The sequence below is a fragment of the Globicephala melas genome, chromosome 20, assembly GCF_963455315.2.
Source record: "Globicephala melas chromosome 20, mGloMel1.2, whole genome shotgun sequence".
Lineage (NCBI taxonomy): Eukaryota > Metazoa > Chordata > Mammalia > Artiodactyla > Delphinidae > Globicephala > Globicephala melas.
This window is the reverse complement of record NC_083333.1, coordinates 5909970-5930354: the sequence shown is the minus strand read 5'-3', so window position 1 is coordinate 5930354 and position 20385 is coordinate 5909970. Positions and strand designations below refer to the sequence as shown.

Here is a 20385-nt window from a genome sequence, read left to right as displayed (position 1 = left end):
GTATCATTTACCTACAGGTAAGGTGGTTTTAAGAAACTGTTCTGGGCTTCCCTGGTGGTGCAGTGGTTAAGAATCCACCTGCCAATGCAGGGCACACAGGTTCGAGCCCTGGTCCGCGAAGATACCACATGCCACAGAGCAACAAAGCCTGTGTGCACAACTACTGAGCCTGCGCTCTAGAGCCCGCAAGCCACAACTACTGAGCCCTCGTGCCACAACTACTGAAGCCCATGTGCCTAGAGCCCGTGCTCCGCAACAAGCCACCGCAATGAGAAGCCTACGCACTGCAACGAAGAGTAGCCCCCACTCACTGTGACTAGAGAAAGTCCGCGCACAGCAACGAAGACCCAACGCAGCCATAAATAAATAAATTAATTAATTAAAAAAAAAAAGGGCTTCCCTGGTGGCGCAGTGGTTGGGAGTCCGCCTGCCTTTGCAGTGGACACAGGTTCGTGCCCCGGTCCGGGAGGATCCCACATGCCGCGGAGCGGCTGGGCCCGTGAGCCATGGCCGCTGAGCCTGCGCATCCGGAGCCTGTGCTCCGCAACGGGAGAGGCCACAACAGTGAGAGGCCCGTGTACCGCAAGAAAAAAAAAAAAAAAAGGAAAGAAACTGTTCTAATAAAGTCATTTTTTCACTTATTGTACGTCCAGCATAAAGATGTTCACTTCATCACTTAGGGCCCCTTTAATGGGTACTTCCAGAAGAAACTCCTGACTATACTTTTTATCCCAAATTTTTGCACTTCTTCTTAGCTCCAGTTTATATTTATCTTAAAAGCATTGTCAGTAGTGTGTTTCGTCATGTTTCCCTTTCACATTCACTGCTAGGAAGATTAGATTCAGACCTGTAGACAACCAGAGCAAATATTTAGGTCATTCTGGTATGCATTTTGGGCTTTGTTCCCAGCTTCACTTAGTATCCTGCCTCTTATTTTTTTCTTCTTTCACCCTACTTTTAATCTATGTTATTCTGTTGTATTTTATCTATTCTTATAAGCTTCCTTAAATCTTTTCAGTAACATGGGGATACAAACAAATAAATATAAGGTTCATAAACAAATATATTTCAGTAAAGTTTGTATCTATTTTTGCAAATCCATTTGGTATCCTGGCACACTAATGCCTTCCCAAATCCTATTTCTAGAAATACTTTATGATATAAATGTTTCTTGTTTTTAAGAAGCAGAATAAAATGTGGTAGGCTTTCTATTCCCAGCAGCTCTTTTCTATCGGAAGCCACCAGCAAAGAGAGTAAGCAAAAACAATTCTAAGCAACCTGTTCTTAAGAATGGGAAAGAAACTTAGGGACAAGTTATAAATCATGAAATACAGTGCCACTCGAGCGGTAATCTGTGATGAGAAAGGCAGAAATTGAGAATAACATCTAGAATGTTATAGCAACTTGAGAAAGTAAATGATAATAAATCAGATTTGAATCTGATAATAAAACGTGAATTGTATTTTGTATGTCCTTTTTCCCTCCTAGTAATCCATTTTCATCAGTCCACAACAGGTTGGATATTAAAAACATCACCACCACCAACAACAACCTAAAAACGGGTCCTTCATAACAAATAGTCTGAGAAGCACTGCTTTAAGGGTCTTACCTTACCTTCCCATGGTCACAATGTAAGAAGAGTTCAGCAAACATCTGTCTCCGCATGTCAGTTTTTATAACCTCCCTGAATTCATCTGCACAGTGGCAAAGGTGCTTAAGGAGCTCCTCAAACATTTCACTTTTAAAGCCTGCAATGTGAGAATAGATGAACTGTGGAGAAAAAGAGGATAAATGATTGATTTAAAACCGTGCTCTTTACTTGGATTTTTTCCAAGGATTCAGTTGATGTGCATGAAATTATTGACTGCAATTTTTTCCATATCATTTGCTTGTCACTTAGATAAAGTATTTTCCTGTTAGTGTTATTATACAAGGTTATGCTGCAGAGAGAGGTGATCAATACAGTCCCCAACACCATATACAAGCGGGACTAGATATTTTTGGAACAATTTCCCTCTAGATCACATCAGTCTTATATGGGAGCAGTTTTAACCTCACAGTATGAAATAGCAGCAGTCATAAAATGTGGCCTATAAATGAATAGCTCTAAAAATTGAATGTAGTTTTTCTTTTGATGTAGGGGATATAAGAGCATGTGTGCTCCAAGACTGGCTACATTTAATTATTGGAGTGAAGGGATGGGGAGAGTGGGTGGTTTTTTTATCTTCTGATTTTGCAATAAAGTATCCTTTGTCCATGATTTGTTTTTTCTTTTGAAAGTCTAGAATCTGAAAACACCTGTGCTCTTGGGCTATTCCTCTTGAGCCCTGTTGAATAGATTCCCAGAAGTGGGATTGCTTGCTTAGAAGGTAAACGCATCTGTACTTTTGGTAGGTTTTGACATCAGGCTTGTACCCTTTTGCACTCCCACCACTAATGAATGAGTGGCTGTTTCTCTTCAGCCTCATCATCAGTGTGTATTGCTTTCCACATTTCTGCTAATCTGATAGGTCAGGAACATTACAATCTTGATCTACACGTGACTGTAAGTATCTTGTGATAGAGAGCAGTGTATCAACTACTGGAAGAGTTTCTGAGTGAACTCCTCTTTAGGTGTTAGCCTACCTCACAAGTCAATGATTTCTTCCTCTGCCCCAAGCACAGTGGCAGTCAAATTTGTACTGAATGACCCTGCTTCCATAGCTAGAAATGATTAGGCCATGGGAGGATACTTATCCTAAACAAACTCATTCAGATTCTCTATACTGCGAATTGAGAATTAGGACTGGGGAATGGCCAATTGATCTCTGAGAGGGGCTGGACCTGTGAATGTAAACTTAAGATTTGTTGGGAGGCCAGATTTCTCCATGTGAACTAAGGATGCAGAAGAAGTCTGTACACAGAGACAGATGAAACAAAAAGCAGAGAGAAGAGAGTCTTGATGTTCTCCAACTCCCTATTCCAGTCTCTTCCTGAAGCCAGAACAAATTCCTGCCCTTGCTTTCTGCACATTGCATTTTCAGCTACGTTAGCTCAGGTTGGTTCCTGTTTCTTACAATTAAAGAATAACAACTAATACAGTTTGTTTGAAATGGAACATTTTGTTGGCATATTTCATTGACATAATCTTTGAAATGAAGATTATAGTCGATATTTCACTTCCTCATTAATATCATATAGGCAAATTTAGGATGTATTATGTAAGAGAAATATTAGACTTGAATCCATGCTAATGAATCATAAACCATCATTCAACTGGCTTAGAGATCAAAAGAGGAAAATTTAAACAGAGCAAAGGAGCTTTTCTAAATATTTCATTTCCTTAACTGCCTAAACAACCTAATTGTCATTATTCTTGATGGATTAGTGAGCATAATTAATTCTTTTCTGTTACTTGGGAAGCAGAATAGTATACCGGTTAAGACCTCACATTTTGTCTGGGGTCAAATCCCAGTTCCCATATTTACTGGTTGAGTAACCTGGGATGAGTCGCTGGACTTCCCAGTTCCTTAATTTGTTCCCTAATAGCTATCACAGTCGCTATCTCACTGGGTCATGGAGAGGACCCTGTATATGTACAGAGTATAGGTATTTCATGCAATAAGTTCTCTGCAGCCATCGCTCTTGTCTCCTTTTGAACTAGGTAAGAAATTGATCAAGAAGGTTTTCTTTATAAAATAAAAGTCCTCTCAGCTGACATACGTATCTTAGAAGGAAAAACTCAATGAGATCAGGGGTTCTCAAAGTGTGGTCCCTTGAGAGCTTGTTAGAAATGCAAATTTGGGGACGCTACTCCAAACCTACTGAATCAGAAACTCTGGAGTGAGAACTAGAATCTGTTTTTAGAAGCCCTCTGGGTGATTCTTATGCTCAAACTCACTTAAGTTTGAATTAGATGGTCTAAGGCAACTGGTCCTAAGTATACCAGTATTCTAAGATCCTATTGTTCAATCCTTAATGACTTTTTGCTTGAATAGTAGGTACTTTTCTAAATTACTGATAAGGTAGAATTTCCAAATAATTGACATTTTCTGGCAATATTGTGGCTCAGTGCTCTAATGCTGAAATAAAAATTACTGATTCATGAAAAGATTCATCTTGTTTTGTATTAAGCTTTTGGGAATTGACCTCAAAGCCATATGAATTTTCTGGCTGTGGGAATGCTATTAAATCAAGAATTAGTTTAACTGTTTCTCCAAGAGACACTTTAACATTCTAGATTTATAGCCTATGGCTTTTCTGAGTGAGCATATTCCGTAAGCATGGGCTATATGACATGAAAGACAACCAGATGCCAACTGAACTACAAATCAAATTCCAAATAGAACAATTATAGCAGTTTGCCAGTATCTCCTGTAAAAACAGAAAAAATGAAAACATATGGTAGCTTTTGTGTTTTCACATCCTCCCAAGGAATGAGTCAATTAATATCCATAAGTCCTGAAATAATTGCTTAGATGAATTTAAGAATATGATTAACTACTAATATCCTTCAGTTTAATCACTTTGTGAGCTGTTAAACATTAAAACTGTACTTAATTAAGTTGTCTGTGTGTGCTGGATCCCAACATAATGAATTCTAAGATTTTCCTTTCTGACAGGAAAATCAAAATGTTGAGAATGCAGTAAATGTCACACTTAACAGGTTGGTAGCTACTGTTAGATTCTACAGCCTTGGGATTCACACTTATTTAATTATAGACATACTGGAAGATTGATGAAGTAGGTGATTTGAGAGCAGTAGGAAGAAAACTATGTTTGGAGACTATTTATGTTAGGTATTAACTTCCAAATTGTGTTTGGAAGCCTTGGTAGTAAATAACGTTTTCAGAAATGTCTGCAAGCAAGAACTATAGAATATTGAAATACACATAGTATATTTGCTATCTATCATTGAAGAAGTGATATGTTCATATAGCATTTGGGCAGAAAATTAGCTTTCCAGTCTCAGACAGGGAACTTTTAAAAACAATTAATGCTAATTATATATTCAACAAAGAAGAAAAATGTTCTGATCTTTAAAAACTTTGCTTAACAAATGAATTGAACAAAGGCCTCATTTAATATCCAATAATACTAAAAGTGACAGACTGAAACACACAGTCTAACCCATACTGGTGAAAGGTGGCTTAGGCAACGTTATGGGTTTAGTGGTGTGCCCCCAAAATTCATATGTTGAAGGCCTAACCCCCAGGACCTCAGAATGTGACTGTATGTTGAGATAGGATCTTTAAAGAGGTAATTAAATTAAAATGAGGTGACTAGGGTGGGCCCTCATCTGACTAGTACCCTTAAAAAAAGAGGAAATTTTGGGACTTCCCTGGCGGGAAGCCCACTGTTTAAGACTCCCCACTTCCACTGCAGGGGGCACAGTTTCGATCCCTGGTCAGGGAACTAAGATCCTGCAAGCCACACGGTGCAGCCAAAAAAAATTTTTTTTAAAAGAGGAAATTTGAACATGTACAGAGGGGAAGACCACGTGACGGTACAAGGAGAAGATGGCCATCTACGAGCCAAGGAGAGAGAGACTCTCAGAAGAAATCAACCCTGCCAATTTCTTGTCTTGGACTTCTAGCTTCCAGAACTGAGAAATTAAATTTCTGATGTTTAAGTCACCCAGTCTATGGTACTTTGTTATGGCAGCCCTAGCAAACTAATACAAAAAATAAGGAATTGCTGATCAGACAGTTCCTTGAGTTGTGTGTTTCTTACAGTTGAAGACCACCTGGGAAGACACACACCAACTTGGAGGATAGTTTACCATAGGCTCTCCCATTTCCCTGGCTTAAAATTCCCTTGTTTCCTCCTAAGGTTTCCTCAGGTAGTTTCACAACATATTGCTGCCTCTACCTCTCCCAAAGCCATCATTCTTCCATCTTCTGTCCTTCTCTGCCATAGCTCAAAGCACATGGAAAACAAAATGAGCAAAACAAAACAAACAAAAATTACAAAATACAGTTGAACTAGAGAGAATAGAAAGCCACTCAGATGCATACCATCTCAAGGAAAATGCACAGCCTGGACTTAGTAGAATATGTTAAAGTATAATCTTTGGGTACAGCTGATGAAGCCTCTCTATTTAAAGTTTAAACTTTGAGCTGTGTCAGTTTGAAGGCCTCAGACTGTCTGATTGATATAAAACAACTGAGCATAAGGAAGTGACCATCTCAAAGCAGACCACTTTGGAGCAAGAACAAAGAATCCCATAAAAGAGAGTCTAGGCAGAGGCCTGGCTCTTATTTACACCTGGCCAAGGGATACACTGGTTCCTCAGTGTGGCAGAATCAAAACTTAACATCTGAATCCCACTGTATAGTAAATTGCAGTTTTGTATATAATTATTCTTAAGCCCATTTTATAATTCAGGTGTAGATCTCAGACTGCTTGAAGCCTATGTCTACTGAAGGATGCTGCTGGGAAACTGACCCTCAACCTTAGCCAGTTCCACAGTAAACAGGAAGGTGTTGGGTTGTTTTCACTTGTCCTTGGTGAGCAGGTAGATACGTGGAGATCATCCACAATGATCAGGTGGGAGATAAGGAAAAAGAAAAGCAAAGTAAGCAAAGTAAGCTCCTCAATTAGGGTGACCAACTGATTCACTTTGCCTGGAACTTTCCTGGTTAAGCACTGAAAGTCCCATATACTGAGAAATCCCTCAGTCCCAGGCAAACCAGGATGGTTTGAAACCCTCTACTCTGATTCATGCCAATAGTCTAATCCCTGTGGGGAACTCGAGGGATCCTCTGGAAGCATGCTGTGTTGTATCCTGCTTTATATAACAAACTTTCTCTGTAAGTATCTGTAAATGAAACTTTGCAGGCGTTGTGTCTGTGGCATCTTTTCATCTCCAATCCACTGGGACAAACATAAAGCAAACTATATAGAGAGTTATTATTCTGTGGTATGCATTCACCCATTCTTTATACTTCTGTTGTATTTAGATAATTACAAGATAAAGAACACCTAAACGTTTGTTACAAATAACTGGGAATGGTGAACACAAATGACAATCTGAGTCAAGATTCTGGTGCCTAGAGTGAGCAGAACTGATAAGTAGGCCACATACCCCTAGAGAATAGTTCTTTAAAAGGATTCACTCTTGTCTGAGAAATCTATACTTTGTATTACTTTGAGGCAACAGTTGCAGCAGTCCCCAACCTTTTTGGCACCAGAGACCGGTTTTGTGGAAGACAATTTTTCCATGGCGGGGGGTTGGAGGGAGGTTGGTTCAGGCGGTAATACAAGCGATGTGGAGCGGCAGATGAAGTTTCGCTGGCTCTCTGGCCTCTCACCTCCTGCTGTGCGGCCTGGGGGTTGGGGACCCCTGGTTTAGGGGACTAACTGTGAAACTGCATCAGGGAAAGAACATCCATCAGTCAAGGGCCGATTGCTAGTATCAGTAGAAATAGAAGTGTGTCAATCTCTGGACCCCCCAGAGGTGGGAAAGGATGATCTGCATTGATAAGAGGACAGCCTCCTTCAGTTCCTCACTGTGGGGTCTTCGGAGGCTCTCTTCTACCTGAGGCCATCCTTACCCTTTACTCCATGAACCTTGTCATACTAAAGGTATCGTATATAGTCATCACCAATGGATTAGAAATAAGGAAGTTCCTTTCCCTGGTAGTGCATGGTGATGCCCTCTTCTTTTTTTTTTTTTTTTTTTTTTGCAGTACGCGGGCCTCTCACTGCTGTGGCCTCTCCCGTTGCGGAGCACAGGCTCCGGACGCGCAGGCTCAGCGGCCATGGCTCATGGGCCCAGCCGCTTCACAGCATATGGGATCTTCCCGGACCGGGGCACGAACCCGTGTCCCCTGCATTGGCAGGCGGACTCTCAACCACTGTGCCACCAGGGAAGCCCTGCCCTCTTCTTCAGGTAGCACTTTCCCCCACAGAAATAGTTACTTAATGATTATTAAGAATTCCATTTCAGGAACTTTGAAAACAAGGACCCCGACCACTATATAAAATATTACTTCTATTTGGAAAATGGGTTTCAAGTTCCAAACAACCAATCAACCTACAGAAACTTTTTTTGGAGAGGGGCATACAGCCATTTGTGGGACTATGATCAAAAAAAATTATGGGCACTTTTTGACAACTCAAGGTAATCTCTGCCTTAAAATGTACCAAGAAAAATTTAGACATACTTATCTCTCAGACTTCTCTTGAAACAGATTATTAGGAAATTCTTTACCAAAACAAAGGGAATTCATGGAGTTCAAAAAGTCCAGGAAATTAGGGCTTCCCTGGTGGCACAGTGGTTGAGAGTCCGCCTGCCAATGCAGGGGACACGGGTTCGTGCCCTGGTCTGGGAAGATCCCACATGCCGCGGAGCGGCTGTGCCCGTGAGCTGTGGCCGCTGGGCCTGCGCATCCAGAGCCTGTGCTCTGCAGCAGGAAAGGCCACAGCAGTGAGAGGCCCGTGTACCACAAAAAAAAAAAAAGTTTTTGGAAGTTAGAAAACACATTAAAATTTTTTAAACAATTGGAAAAACTTGAAAAATACATGCAATTTACAGCATAAACGGTAATGTCTTTAGTACATAAAGAGCATTTACAATTCCATAAGAAAAAATAAACATCAATAGGTAAGATGGGCAAAGGATGTGAACAGATAATTCACAGAAGAAAAAAATTTTAATTGCACAGAAAAATATTTAACCTCATTAGTAATCAAAAAGATAAAAGTTAAAAAACAAAATGCCATTAAATTGCAGAGATTTCTTATATGCAATAATGCCCACTATTGGTGAGAATATGGTGCTTCGAAAGCTCTCACATATTGCTAATGGGAGAACAAATCAGTATAATCAAAAGCACAGTTTGACAATAGATACCCAGATCCTTCCAATGTTTATTCTTTGACCTAGTAATTCTTTCTGGGAACGTATTCTAAGGAAATTACTGTGTCTTAGCTCGGGCTGCCATGACAAAGTACCACAGACTGGGCGGCTTAAACAGCAGAAATGTATTTACTCACAGTTCTGCAGGCTGATAAGTCCAAAATCAAGGTGCCAACAGGGTTGGTGTCTGGTGAAGGCTCTCTTCTTGGGTGTCAAATGGCTGCCTTCTTGCTATGTCTTCACATGGCCTTTCCTTAGTGCATGCATGTAGAAAGAGAGAGAGGTCTCTCTCTTTCTCTTCTTATAAGGTCATCAATCCTATTGGATTCGAACTCCACCTTTATGACTTCATTTAACCTTAATTACCTCTGTTAGCCCTATCTCCTAAAAAAAAATCACATTGGGAAGGTTAGGAATTCAACATGTGAATTTGCAGGGGGCATAATTCAGTCCACATCAAGCTGTAAACAAAAGTTTATATGCAGATGTTAATCATCATATTTATAGTGAATAATGAGAAATGTCCAACAATAAATAAATGATTAAATAAATTATAATAATTATATTATAATGTTTCCATTAAAATGAATTATGGATTAAAAATTTTTTCTTCTTTATATTTTTAATTTTCTAAACTGAATATTACTTTCTTACTGAGATATAATTCACATACCATAAAATTCATATAGTATTACTTATATATTTTAAAAAATAAGAAAATTTTCTAAATTGCCCCATTTTAGGGAAACTAGTATAAGACAAAAAGGCAAGTAGCATCTAGAATCAGTGTCTTGCAAAGATATTTAAGTTACATTTATTACTACATTAAAGTGATAAAGCCTTGACTTTTTCTAAACCATTTAAATACTATAGTTTATTCTTCTGCATATTTTTCTTTGAGTAACTTTTCTCATTTGCGCTCACAAGATTTTATTGGGTTGGCCAAAAAGTTCATTTGGGTTATGGAAAAACTCGAAAGAAGTTTTTGGCCAATCCAATAGTTTATGGAGATGGCTGAGTGTTGGCATGGGGAAGCTAATGTCACTGACAGAAGATTTTTTTTATTATTTACAGTTTCCAAGAGAAGGGAGCATGTCATGCCATGCAAAGCCACAGAGGGAGCACCAGGTTTGGGTCTGGAGGCAGAAGCAGGAGTAAGTGGAAAGCCTAGGCCAGAGCCGTTTTTGGGATTTCCTCAGGAAAGGCAAGGTAGGGCAGAGTAAACAGTTTAGGATTGGCTAGCTTGAATAATCTCAGCAGGCCTTGGGGTACAGGGGCAGTCCCTAGTTATCTGGTATCTATCTGGCCCTGGGTTGATTTAGTGCAGGGGAAATATTGGTTTGGTGAGTGAGATTTAAATAAGGAGGTGGTTTAGAGTATGTGCTCTGGATCACGGAGGACATATAAACAACTTTGGCCATTAGTTTGGCCCTGTGACTAATGGATGCCAAATAGACAAATACAGAATCTAAGAAAACAGAACATAATTGAGACAGGATTGACAAATACTTATTTGTATGATAATCATTTCAAGGATTCCAGAAATCCTTCATATAGAACCTTGAAATTGTATATAGTGCATAGTCATCACCTTCCATGGAGCCAGGGTATAAGAGAGGAGGAGAAAGTTACCTTGACTCTGGGACTCAGAGAAAAACAAGGGGAATTAGAGGAGAGACATGAAAAAATATAAAAGCAGGCTATAGAAGACTTAGGACCCTGGTACTATTAAATTGCTTCTTTTGCTTATTCCACTACAGTAGAATCATACTTTCTCAGGTGTAATTTTATGTAGACTTCTAAGCCAAACTGCCTGAATACAAATTTCCCTAGCTCCACTAATTTTGAGACCTTGTACAAGTTACTTACCTTTTCTGTACCTTAGTGTCTTCATCTATAAAAGTAGGAATAAGGATTGCTGAGATTACCTGAGTTAATATATGGATAGCTTTGGACAGCACCTGGCCCATAGGAAATGCTTTGTAAGTTTGAAACCTCATTATTATTTGTAGAACCAGATTTCACTGAATAGAACAAGCTGGTTTTTCTTGGCCCTACCCGAAGGTGTCAGTGGAAGTTTTTCACACACATCATGAGTACCACTGACTGAAAGAAGTTGCAACATGCCTTTGATTATAAGATGTAACCTAACTTCAGAGGGGTTAAAATATTTTAAAGTGTATATCTTAGAATCGATAAAATAAGTTTTTATGCTTTCATTTAAGTTAATGTATGTGTGACATCCACCAAAAGACAACTGAAACTGGCAAAATAATTTGATTCAAATAATGAATAATGTAACTTACTTCTATAAATTCCATTTTGTTCAGTCTTGGTTCCATTGAGTCAGCAATATCCAATTGTTGGCAGCATGCTTTTAATTATGGAACAAAGGTTATTTGATAGTTTGGTTGTGATACATTCGTATTTGATATTCATATCATAGTACTCCAAAAGAACATAAAATTCTTAATGTCCATCAATATTTATAATAGAGTAAATGATATATAGTTGGGTAACATTCCAATTACTACAAAATTATTATTTTTCCTGACTTCTATTTAACTAAGCAACTCAATCACTAAAGAACATGCCTACATTTTTAATGACCATGTCAAGATAAAGCAGAAATAAATAGGCTCATCAATAGTATAAAAGACCGCAAAAATATCTGTGTTGGTTTATGCTAGCATTTATGCCAGAAGGTCCTAAAACACAACACTTCCACAAATTTTCCTTTTAAATACTTAATTTTGTCTTTAATATTTTAAAAATTAAATAAATATGAATATATTCTTTTGGTAAAAGATTCAAATAATACAAAAATATAAACAGCAAAACTTGAAATAAAGACTTTTTTAAACCTCTATTTGATATGACAATTACATGATCCTTATTGACCTTACTAGGACACATAAATTGTATGAAAGCTCATGATAAAAGAATTAATACACTGGTTTCCTCTCCTACTTCTAAGAATAACTCTTCCTGCCTATTATGGGCTGGTACATAAAAAGTTTTTTTTTTTTTTTTTGGTGGTACACGGGCCTCTCACTGTTGTGGCCTCTCCCGTTGCGGAGCATAGGCTCCAGACGCGCAAGCTCAGCAGCCATGGCTCACGGGCCCAGCCGCTCCGCGGCATGTGGTATCTTCCCGGACTGGGACATGAACCCGTGTCGCCTGCATCAGCAGGCAGACTCTCAACCACTGCGCCACCAGAGAAGCCCGAGGATTCTACATGTATATAAAAATCCATTCATTTTGCTCTTATTTCAAAATGCCAGATACAAAGAGTATGACTGATTGGATATAATTTTACTTTTCTTATGTCTAAACATTCATTATAAATAGGTACAAATGTCTGACTATTCCATATGACTTTTAGCGAAGTTGTAACTAAGCATTTATATATTGAAATACAGCACAATTTAATTTTCTTATGTCTTTACTTGTATTTCTCCTTCATATCACAGTTATGACATTATATCTTTCTTTTAAAATTCTGTGTATGTAAGCAATATTTTCTAGGAATTTGATAGGATAATAAAGGGTTATTACAAAATAGTTGTAATAAAATGGGGCACTTGACTGAAAGAATTAAAAATCACTGATTGTATCTCTGCTTTTCTACATTCTCCAACTGAAAAGAGCAAAAGAGCTTGACTACATGACTCTTCATCTTTATTCAGCATCCCTCCACCCTCAAAAAAAAGGACAGAGAAAAATATAAACACTGCAGTAACAGGCAGGCTTACCAAGCTGGAAATCTGGATTTTGAAAAAATTCATGAAGGACATTCTGAATCTGCAAATCAAAGAAAAGAGACCATATACTACTTTTCAATTAGCATATATTAAGTATTTTAGACTAAAAGCCATCTGTAGTCTTTTAATTTAAGTCCTAGGTAATTCTTCTAACCCAGGGACAGAAATAGTAATAATTAACATTTAGTTTATAGCAGATTTCAAAGTATATAAAATGCTTTTGCATATATTTCCTCACTGATTTTCAACCTTTTTGTGTGAGAACTAGGATGCTGAGCAGATCCCATTTGCCCCCTCTAAGGAAATTTCTAACAACACTCAGACATTGGGCATGACGGAGCTAAGGCAAATTTGGCAACCAGTTTGGCAATCCAAAGAATCCTCTATAATTCTTCAGTCTTCAATTACTAAAAACAAAATTTCTGAGCTCTTCTTGGTCCATTTTTTATTTTTTTATTTTTATTTATTATTTTTATTTTTATAATTTATTTTTGGCTGCATTGGGTCTTCGTTGTGGCGCGCAGGCTTCTCATTGCGGTGGCTTCTCTTGTTGTGGAGCACGGGCTCTAGGTGCAAGAGCTTCAGTAGTTGTGGCACATGGGCTCAGCAGTTGTGGCTCACAGGCTCTAGAGTGCAGGCTCAGTAGCTGTGGCGCACGGGCTTAGTTGCTCCACAGCATGTGGGATCTTCCTGAACCAGGGCTCAAACCCACGTCCCCTGCATTGGCAGGCGGATCCTTAACCACTGTGCCACCAGGGAAGTTCCTTGGTCCATTTTTTAAAAATAAGACTTTATTTTTCAGGGAAGTTTTAGGTTCACAGAAAAATTGACCAGAAAGTACAGAGAGTTTCCATAGACTTCCTGCCCCCGACCACCACATACATAGCTTTCCTCCACTACCAACATCCCCCATCACAATGGTATATTTGTTACCATCAATGAACCTACACTGGAAACTCATAACCCAAAGTCCATAGTTTACATTAGTGTTATACATTCTATGGGTTTTGAAAATTATATGATGACATGTATCCATTATTATGGTATTGTACAGAATTGCTTCACCACCCTAAAACTCCCCTGTGCTCTGCCTATTCATCCTTATTTCCCCTCCTCACTCCTGGAAACCAATGATCTTTTTACCGCCTCCATAATTTTACCTTTTCTGGAAAGTCATAGAGTTAGAATCATACAGTATATAGCCTTTTCAGATTGGCTTCTTTCACTTAGTAATATTCATTTAAGGTTCTTCCATGTCTTTTCATGGCTTGATAGCTCATTTCTTTTTAGCACAGAATAATATTTCACTATCTGGATGTACCACATTTATTTATTATTCACCCACTGAAGGACATCTTGGTTGCTTCCAAGTTTTGTCAATTATGCTGTAAACATCCATGTGTAGGCTTTTGTGTGGACATAAATTTTCAACTCCTTTGGGTAAATACAAAGGACCATCTACCATGGCTTGATTGTATGGTAAGAGTGTGTTTAGTTTTATAAGAGACTGCCAAACTGTATTCCAAAGTGACCACACCTTTTTTTATTTTACCAACAATGAATGAGAGTTTCTGTTGGTGCACATCTTTGCTAGCATTTGGTGTTGTCAATGTTCTGGATTTTGGCCATTCTGATAGGTGTGTAGTGGTATCTCACTGCTGTTCTAATTTGCATTTCCCTGATGACATATGTGGAACACATTTTCATATGCTTATTTGTCACCTGTATATCTTTGGTGAAGTGTCTGTTCAGGTCTTTTGCCCGTTCTAAAATCTGTTATTTGTTTTCCTATTGTTGATTTTAAGAGTTATTTGTATATTACTGTTCTTTATCAGGTATGTCTTTTGCAAATATTTTCTTCCAGTCTGTGGCTTGTCTTCCTTGGTCTATTTTTAGCAACTGGAAATATGCTTGGTATTGTATCTAACCAATAATTATTCTCACATCTATATACACCTAAGAGAACATATATAACTCTTAGAGTACAGTTATTTTTCAGAGCTAAAGACATGGTCTCTTAGGGAATTCCTTGGCGGTCTGGTGGTTAGGACTCTGTGCTCTCACTGCCGAGGGCCTGGGTTTGATCCCTGGTCAGGGGACTAAAATCCCACAAGCCGTGTGGCACGGTCTCCCCCCCCAAAAAGGATATGGTCTTTTAGTCCACAGAAGTAATTAGTCACACACATACAAAAAACAAACGAAAGCTATGTCTGTCTGTAAGGAAGAGTTTGTGAAATTCAGCCAGAGTCAATATTTTGGAAATCTACCTAGAATTTTCTTTTTAATGTTCAAGAGAAAATTGAAGAAATTGACTTTCATGGGCTAGACTTACATCAGCAGGACCAAAAATTTAGAGGGAGGTTTCTAGCACTCTGCTCAGTATCTAGCAATCACCCTCTTATCACCCATTCCACCTACCCTTCACAGATACCCTCTTCCTTACCACTATCATAGGAATCATTCCTTTGGGGTCTAGAATCCACTCATTGAACTGTTCCTGCAGAGCCTGTTTCCATGTGTTGGCCACCTTGGCTTTGACTTTGTTCATGCATTCTATTTGTTCTCGTTTCTGTTTAATATTCTCCTTCATCTTGGATACTCTGAAGGATGTAGAAACAGAAGAAATGTCAAGTTGAGACCACTGGATTTGACTCAGATTGTTCAAATGGCAGAATACAGGAGTTCAGAGCCTCATTTAAACTTTGGATCTGTCTTTTTCCATGAAATTTTCCTTCATTCAAGCCTGTAGGGATCCCTCCTTCCCCCAGCACATACTGAATTTGGCATTAATGATAAGCTGCCTTCTACTATTATTTGACTTTTTATAGAGGTAGGCCTTATTTTACTCAACTAAATACTGTACTTAAGAAGCACTAAGAATAGCTCTAGAACCTGCCACATATAAAAGCAAGGTTGAACGCACTAAAGCCTCAAGGTGGTGGGCCTCTTTTTTCCCTGGACACGTAAATCATCTTGGAAGGACTCTAATTCCAAGTCTAGGGTGGGAGCCTGGAAACTGCATTTATGAAAAGCATCTCAGGTAATTCTGATGCCTTGGACCAAACTTCTGATTTCTGTCTAGGAAAATTTATTGCCAATTTCTTTTATCCGGCCGGAGTCAAATACTTTTGACAGCCTCTGAGCATAATAGCTAACTTGTACTCAGACAGAGTTGCATCACCCAGGTTGAAAATGGGGGAAGAATGTGATTTTAGTCATTCCTATGTTTATCATCCCTACTAGGACTTCAAAACCCCAAAACTGGTTTTGATTGAAACACCAAAATGGTTCAGAATAATAAAAATAGCTGCTGGTTTCAAATACAATTTTCAAGTAATGTTTGAGTCAGGTCTTCATCTTTCAAAGAAGAGAGACTAGGGCAATCTGACAGATTTGGAAATGCAAAAGAATTCTCAGTAAGAATTGGTAAACTGGAGAACTCCAATAATCCAAAAGAAACAACTAAAATCTAAATCATTACTTTATGCCCATATAAGGCCTTCAAAATTCTCTAAGAAAAGAAGCCTTCAAAAATAAACTTTGAAGTTTGAAAATAAAAATAGGCAAGTTGTTAAATAGTGCAGAAGGGCTTGTTTCTGAACTGCTGGAAGATTAATTAGCATTTTAAAGGATGTGCTAAGTTCCTCTAATGCGACTACTAACTAGCCAAACCGCCATCACTTATCTCAGAACCCCCAGTCTATTCTTGGCTGGCTCTTCTTCTGCTCTTCCCCTACTCTTTCTCCCCCTGCTGCTTTATCTTTCTCCCTCTCTCCCTCTCTCTCTATCCTCCTCTCCCCTTTCCCCTGTCTCTATACAGCACTCTCCTCAACTTCTGTCTTTTCTGCATGATTTTCTGTTCTGTGTCTGCGTCCTTCTTCTAGCTTTTTCTCATTATTCACTCATTCACACTCACTCACTAAGTCAGTTACTTATTTACTCATTACACAAACATTTATCAAGCACCTACTATAGATTCTGCCATTATAAAGCTTAGGGTCCACTGCAGAACAGATAAGTAAGTGATATTGTGTAATAAGTACTCGGTGTCTCCAGATTCTCATGTGTATTAATCAACATAGATTAACAAAATTGAGTTTCTGTCCTATTTCCATCTGCCTGAAAAGCCTTCCTCCCTCTCTTTGTTTGACTCAGATCCTCCACGTCCTTTAGGTCTCAGTTCAGACATCATTTCCTCCCTCTTATTAATGCCCACATTTAGAAACAAAACTTAGTTTTGTGCTTCAGGGCTACTGCACATGAGACTCCAAATATAATCCAGATGGATTTTTAATTTACTAGGTAACTCATTCAGGGACTGAATAAAATTTCTCTTTAGTGGTCTGCATTATCTCAAGAGGATATCTAAATTAATCAACAGAATTCCATAGCATCCAAAACTCATAACTTTGGGTAGTGTAGGGTAGCCATAATCTGTAAGCAGATTCTAAGTATAAATTCACATTTAAGGAGACCTGAAAGAAAAAAACCTGCAGTGTGGTAAAATGTAAAAATTATCACAGATTCTTCCCATTCCTGTATGCATGTCTGTCTGTATGCAGTGTAACTTTGCAGCTTTTCCCATTATGAGCTGGAGTCTATTTCTGCATCTCTTGTGTCTGTCTGTGGCCATGTGACTTGCTTTAGCCGATGGGTCATTAGCAAACATGATGGAAGCAGAAAGTTGAAAAGTGCTATAAATTATATCACAATAAAACTGGAAGAAAAAGTGCTTAAACATTGGGGTTTGCTCTCTTGTATTGAACTTAAGAGCACTTCTACCACCACCTTGGAAATAAGCCTTGGCTAGCCTGCTGGATGATGATCCAGTTACCTCCATTGCTTTTACCAACAGTCAGCCAACTAATAGACAAATGACTAAGACTATCATTGCCATTTTACTGCAATGTATGAGTGAGTCCAACTGATACCATGTGGATCAGAGATGAGCCATGAGCCCAGTCCAAAATCATGAGCAAATAAATGATTGTTTATTTAAGCCACTGAGTTTTGAGGTATTTTGTTATGCAGCAAAAGCTAACTAACGAAACAGTTTTGCCATCTTAACAACTGTTTTGAGCTTTTTTAAAGAAAAGTACAGTATAAATCTAACTGATTAAAGAAATAAAAATGCTTCCTTACCCTAATTGTGACAATCCAAATCCTATCCATCCATTCAAGCTGTGTATGGAAAATCTTCCACTCAGAGTATTTGCCTAGATTATATCAAAACTGAATGTTGTATTTCATAAAAACTGGTTCTAACCAGCTTAAGTGCATAATTGATCATGAACTTTGAGTGACCCCAGTACACCAGACCATTACTAGACCTAAGGGAGGACTCTTTCTCAACTGCTAAACAATAGAACTTGTTTTAATCAATCATGTACAAACCTATGGACTCACTCTGTCCTATATACAGTGTGATCGTCTTCAGTTGTTATAACCACTATAAAGCTCCCTTCCTAACACTTAAAAACTCCAGAATTTTCCCCTTCAGCACACTAGTCAGTGAATTCTTCACTGGTGTAGATTCCTTTGCCTGGCAAGTTAATAAACTCAGCTTTTATTTGTTTGTTTGTTTTTAAGCTCTGATGGTCTTAGTTTCACAGAGCTAAATTGGACTTCTTGCCATTCTTGGAGCATGTCCACATTATTCCTGTGATGAGTATTCCTATAAAAATACATATATGATATGTGTCTACTTAGTTATTGTACTTAACCCATTTTCTTCTGTTTATTCAATATACAGCTTATTATGAAATGAAGTTCCTGACATAAGGTTCAATGACTTAAGAAAAATCTAAGTTACTGGTTAATCAATGATATTTGAACAGCTAAATAATTAGGCCTATTTGGAATTTTATAAAATGATGAAGAACATTTATTATAGCCTCCCACTTAAGTACAGATGATTAATCATAGAGATTTCAAAATTAAATACTCAATTACTCCAAATTAAGACATATCTCAAAATAATCTTATGTATCAAAAAAAACCAAGAAAACTTTCATCATTCTAAGCCAGATTAGAATATGTCAGTTAATTCATTTAACAAATATTTATTGAGCATTACTTACACAACACAGTGTTAGATGCTGGGGATTCAATGGTGAATATGACAGATGTAGTTCCTGCTCACATTACAGCAGGAGAAACAACCATTACAATTTTGATAAGTGCGATGAAGAAGAAACACAGGATGCAATGAGAGAGCCTATAAGGGAAGACCCCCAACCCAAATTCATGACGAAGTGGTATTTGAGCTGAACTCTGAAGGACTGGGAGGATAAGATAAAGAGGAAGGGAAAGAAGTAACAACATGTGAAAAGATCCTGAAGTGGAAAGAAGCACAGTATGTTTGAAGAACTGAAAGAAATCCTATATGCCTGGGGTATAGAGTGTGAGAATGAGAGAGGTGGGAGCCCGGGCTAGAAAGAAAGTCAGAGACCAGGTCATACAAGAAAGTTTGTATAGGCCTAGTTAAGGATTTTGGTTTTTATCCTAAGAATAAAGGGATACCATTGAAAGGTTTCACACTGGAGAAAAATATGAAAACGTTAAACTTTAAAAAAATCACTTCAGTTACAGGTAAATGATAGAGTGGAAGAGGGCAAAATGGATGTAAACATAACAATTAGGAGACTATTGCAATATTGCAGGTGACAGATGATGGTAGCTTAGACTAGGGTGACAGCAGTGGGGAGGGTCAGAAATGAATAGATTTGAAAGAAGGAGGTAAAATCAGCAGGACTTAATGATTGACTGGAAGTGATCAATGAGGAAGTAGAAAGTGTCAAGGTTGATCCCTCTGGTTTTGGCTTAAAAATCTGGATGGATGATCAATTAAGACAATGACTTGTTGAAACTGAGATGCTCGTGAAACATCCAAGTGCACATACTGAATAGATAGTTACATGTGTTGTAATGAGGGCACTCAGGGATGGATTATGGAGTGATAGGAGAACTATGCCTTAAGGAACCTTAATATTTGAAGATCAGGTAGCAAAGAATGAACCAGCAAAGGATACTGAGAAGGATTAAACAGAGGTAGAGGGAAAACTAGTAAAGAATGATATCATGGAAGGAAGGGAAACAGCATTTCAAGGAGGAAATGGCCAACACAACTGAACACTGCTAAGAGGTCAAGTAAGATGAGGACTGCAAACTTTCCACTGGGCCTAGAAGCAGAGAGAATGTTGTCATATTGGTAAGTGACAGTTATTGAAGAGAGCCTGGAAAAAAGACCAGATGGAACAGGTTGATAAAAGTGTAGGAAGTAGGGAGAGTGCTATTTGGACAACTATGTTGATAAATTTAGCTATGTTTTAGTCATATTTCCTCAACTAGAGTGTATAAGCTCCTCATGACAAGAACCAAATTTTGTATTTCTTTTTTGTATAAGGTATGGCTCAACATTAAGCACTGAATAATTATGCCATAAATACTGATTGACTGTGAAGACTCCTCAATAAATTTAAGTTATTAATTCATTCATCTAACAAATATTTATTGAGGCCCAACTCATGCCAAATACTTCGCTCAGTGTTGGAAATATAGATATGATAGAAGATGGCATGCAATATAGTGTGCAATATGATAGAAAATAGTGTGCAATAGTGTACTTCTCTGCAACAGTGTAAAATTCTAACACTAATAATCTTTCTCTACACTTCCTTTTTAATGTTTAACTTTTAAAAAAATATATCATACAGTAAAATTAACCTTTTTTGGTGCATAGTTGTATAAATTTCAACACATATAAATATGTGTAACCAT

General features: G+C 38.1%; 1 protein-coding gene across 1 annotated transcript in view; it reads right to left on the bottom strand.

Annotated features, from left to right (window-relative positions):
- The window catches only part of EFCAB5 (EF-hand calcium binding domain 5), a 114639-nt gene that overhangs the window by 55565 nt on the left and 38689 nt on the right, over positions 1-20385 (bottom strand). Inside the window, exons 6-9 of the mRNA XM_060290160.1 lie at positions 15050-15206; positions 12598-12646; positions 11149-11216; positions 1615-1770 (exon numbers count right to left, since the gene is read on the bottom strand). Coding sequence (XP_060146143.1) covers positions 1615-1770; positions 11149-11216; positions 12598-12646; positions 15050-15206 — 430 coding nt within the window. The remainder of the gene's footprint in view (positions 1-1614; positions 1771-11148; positions 11217-12597; positions 12647-15049; positions 15207-20385) is intronic.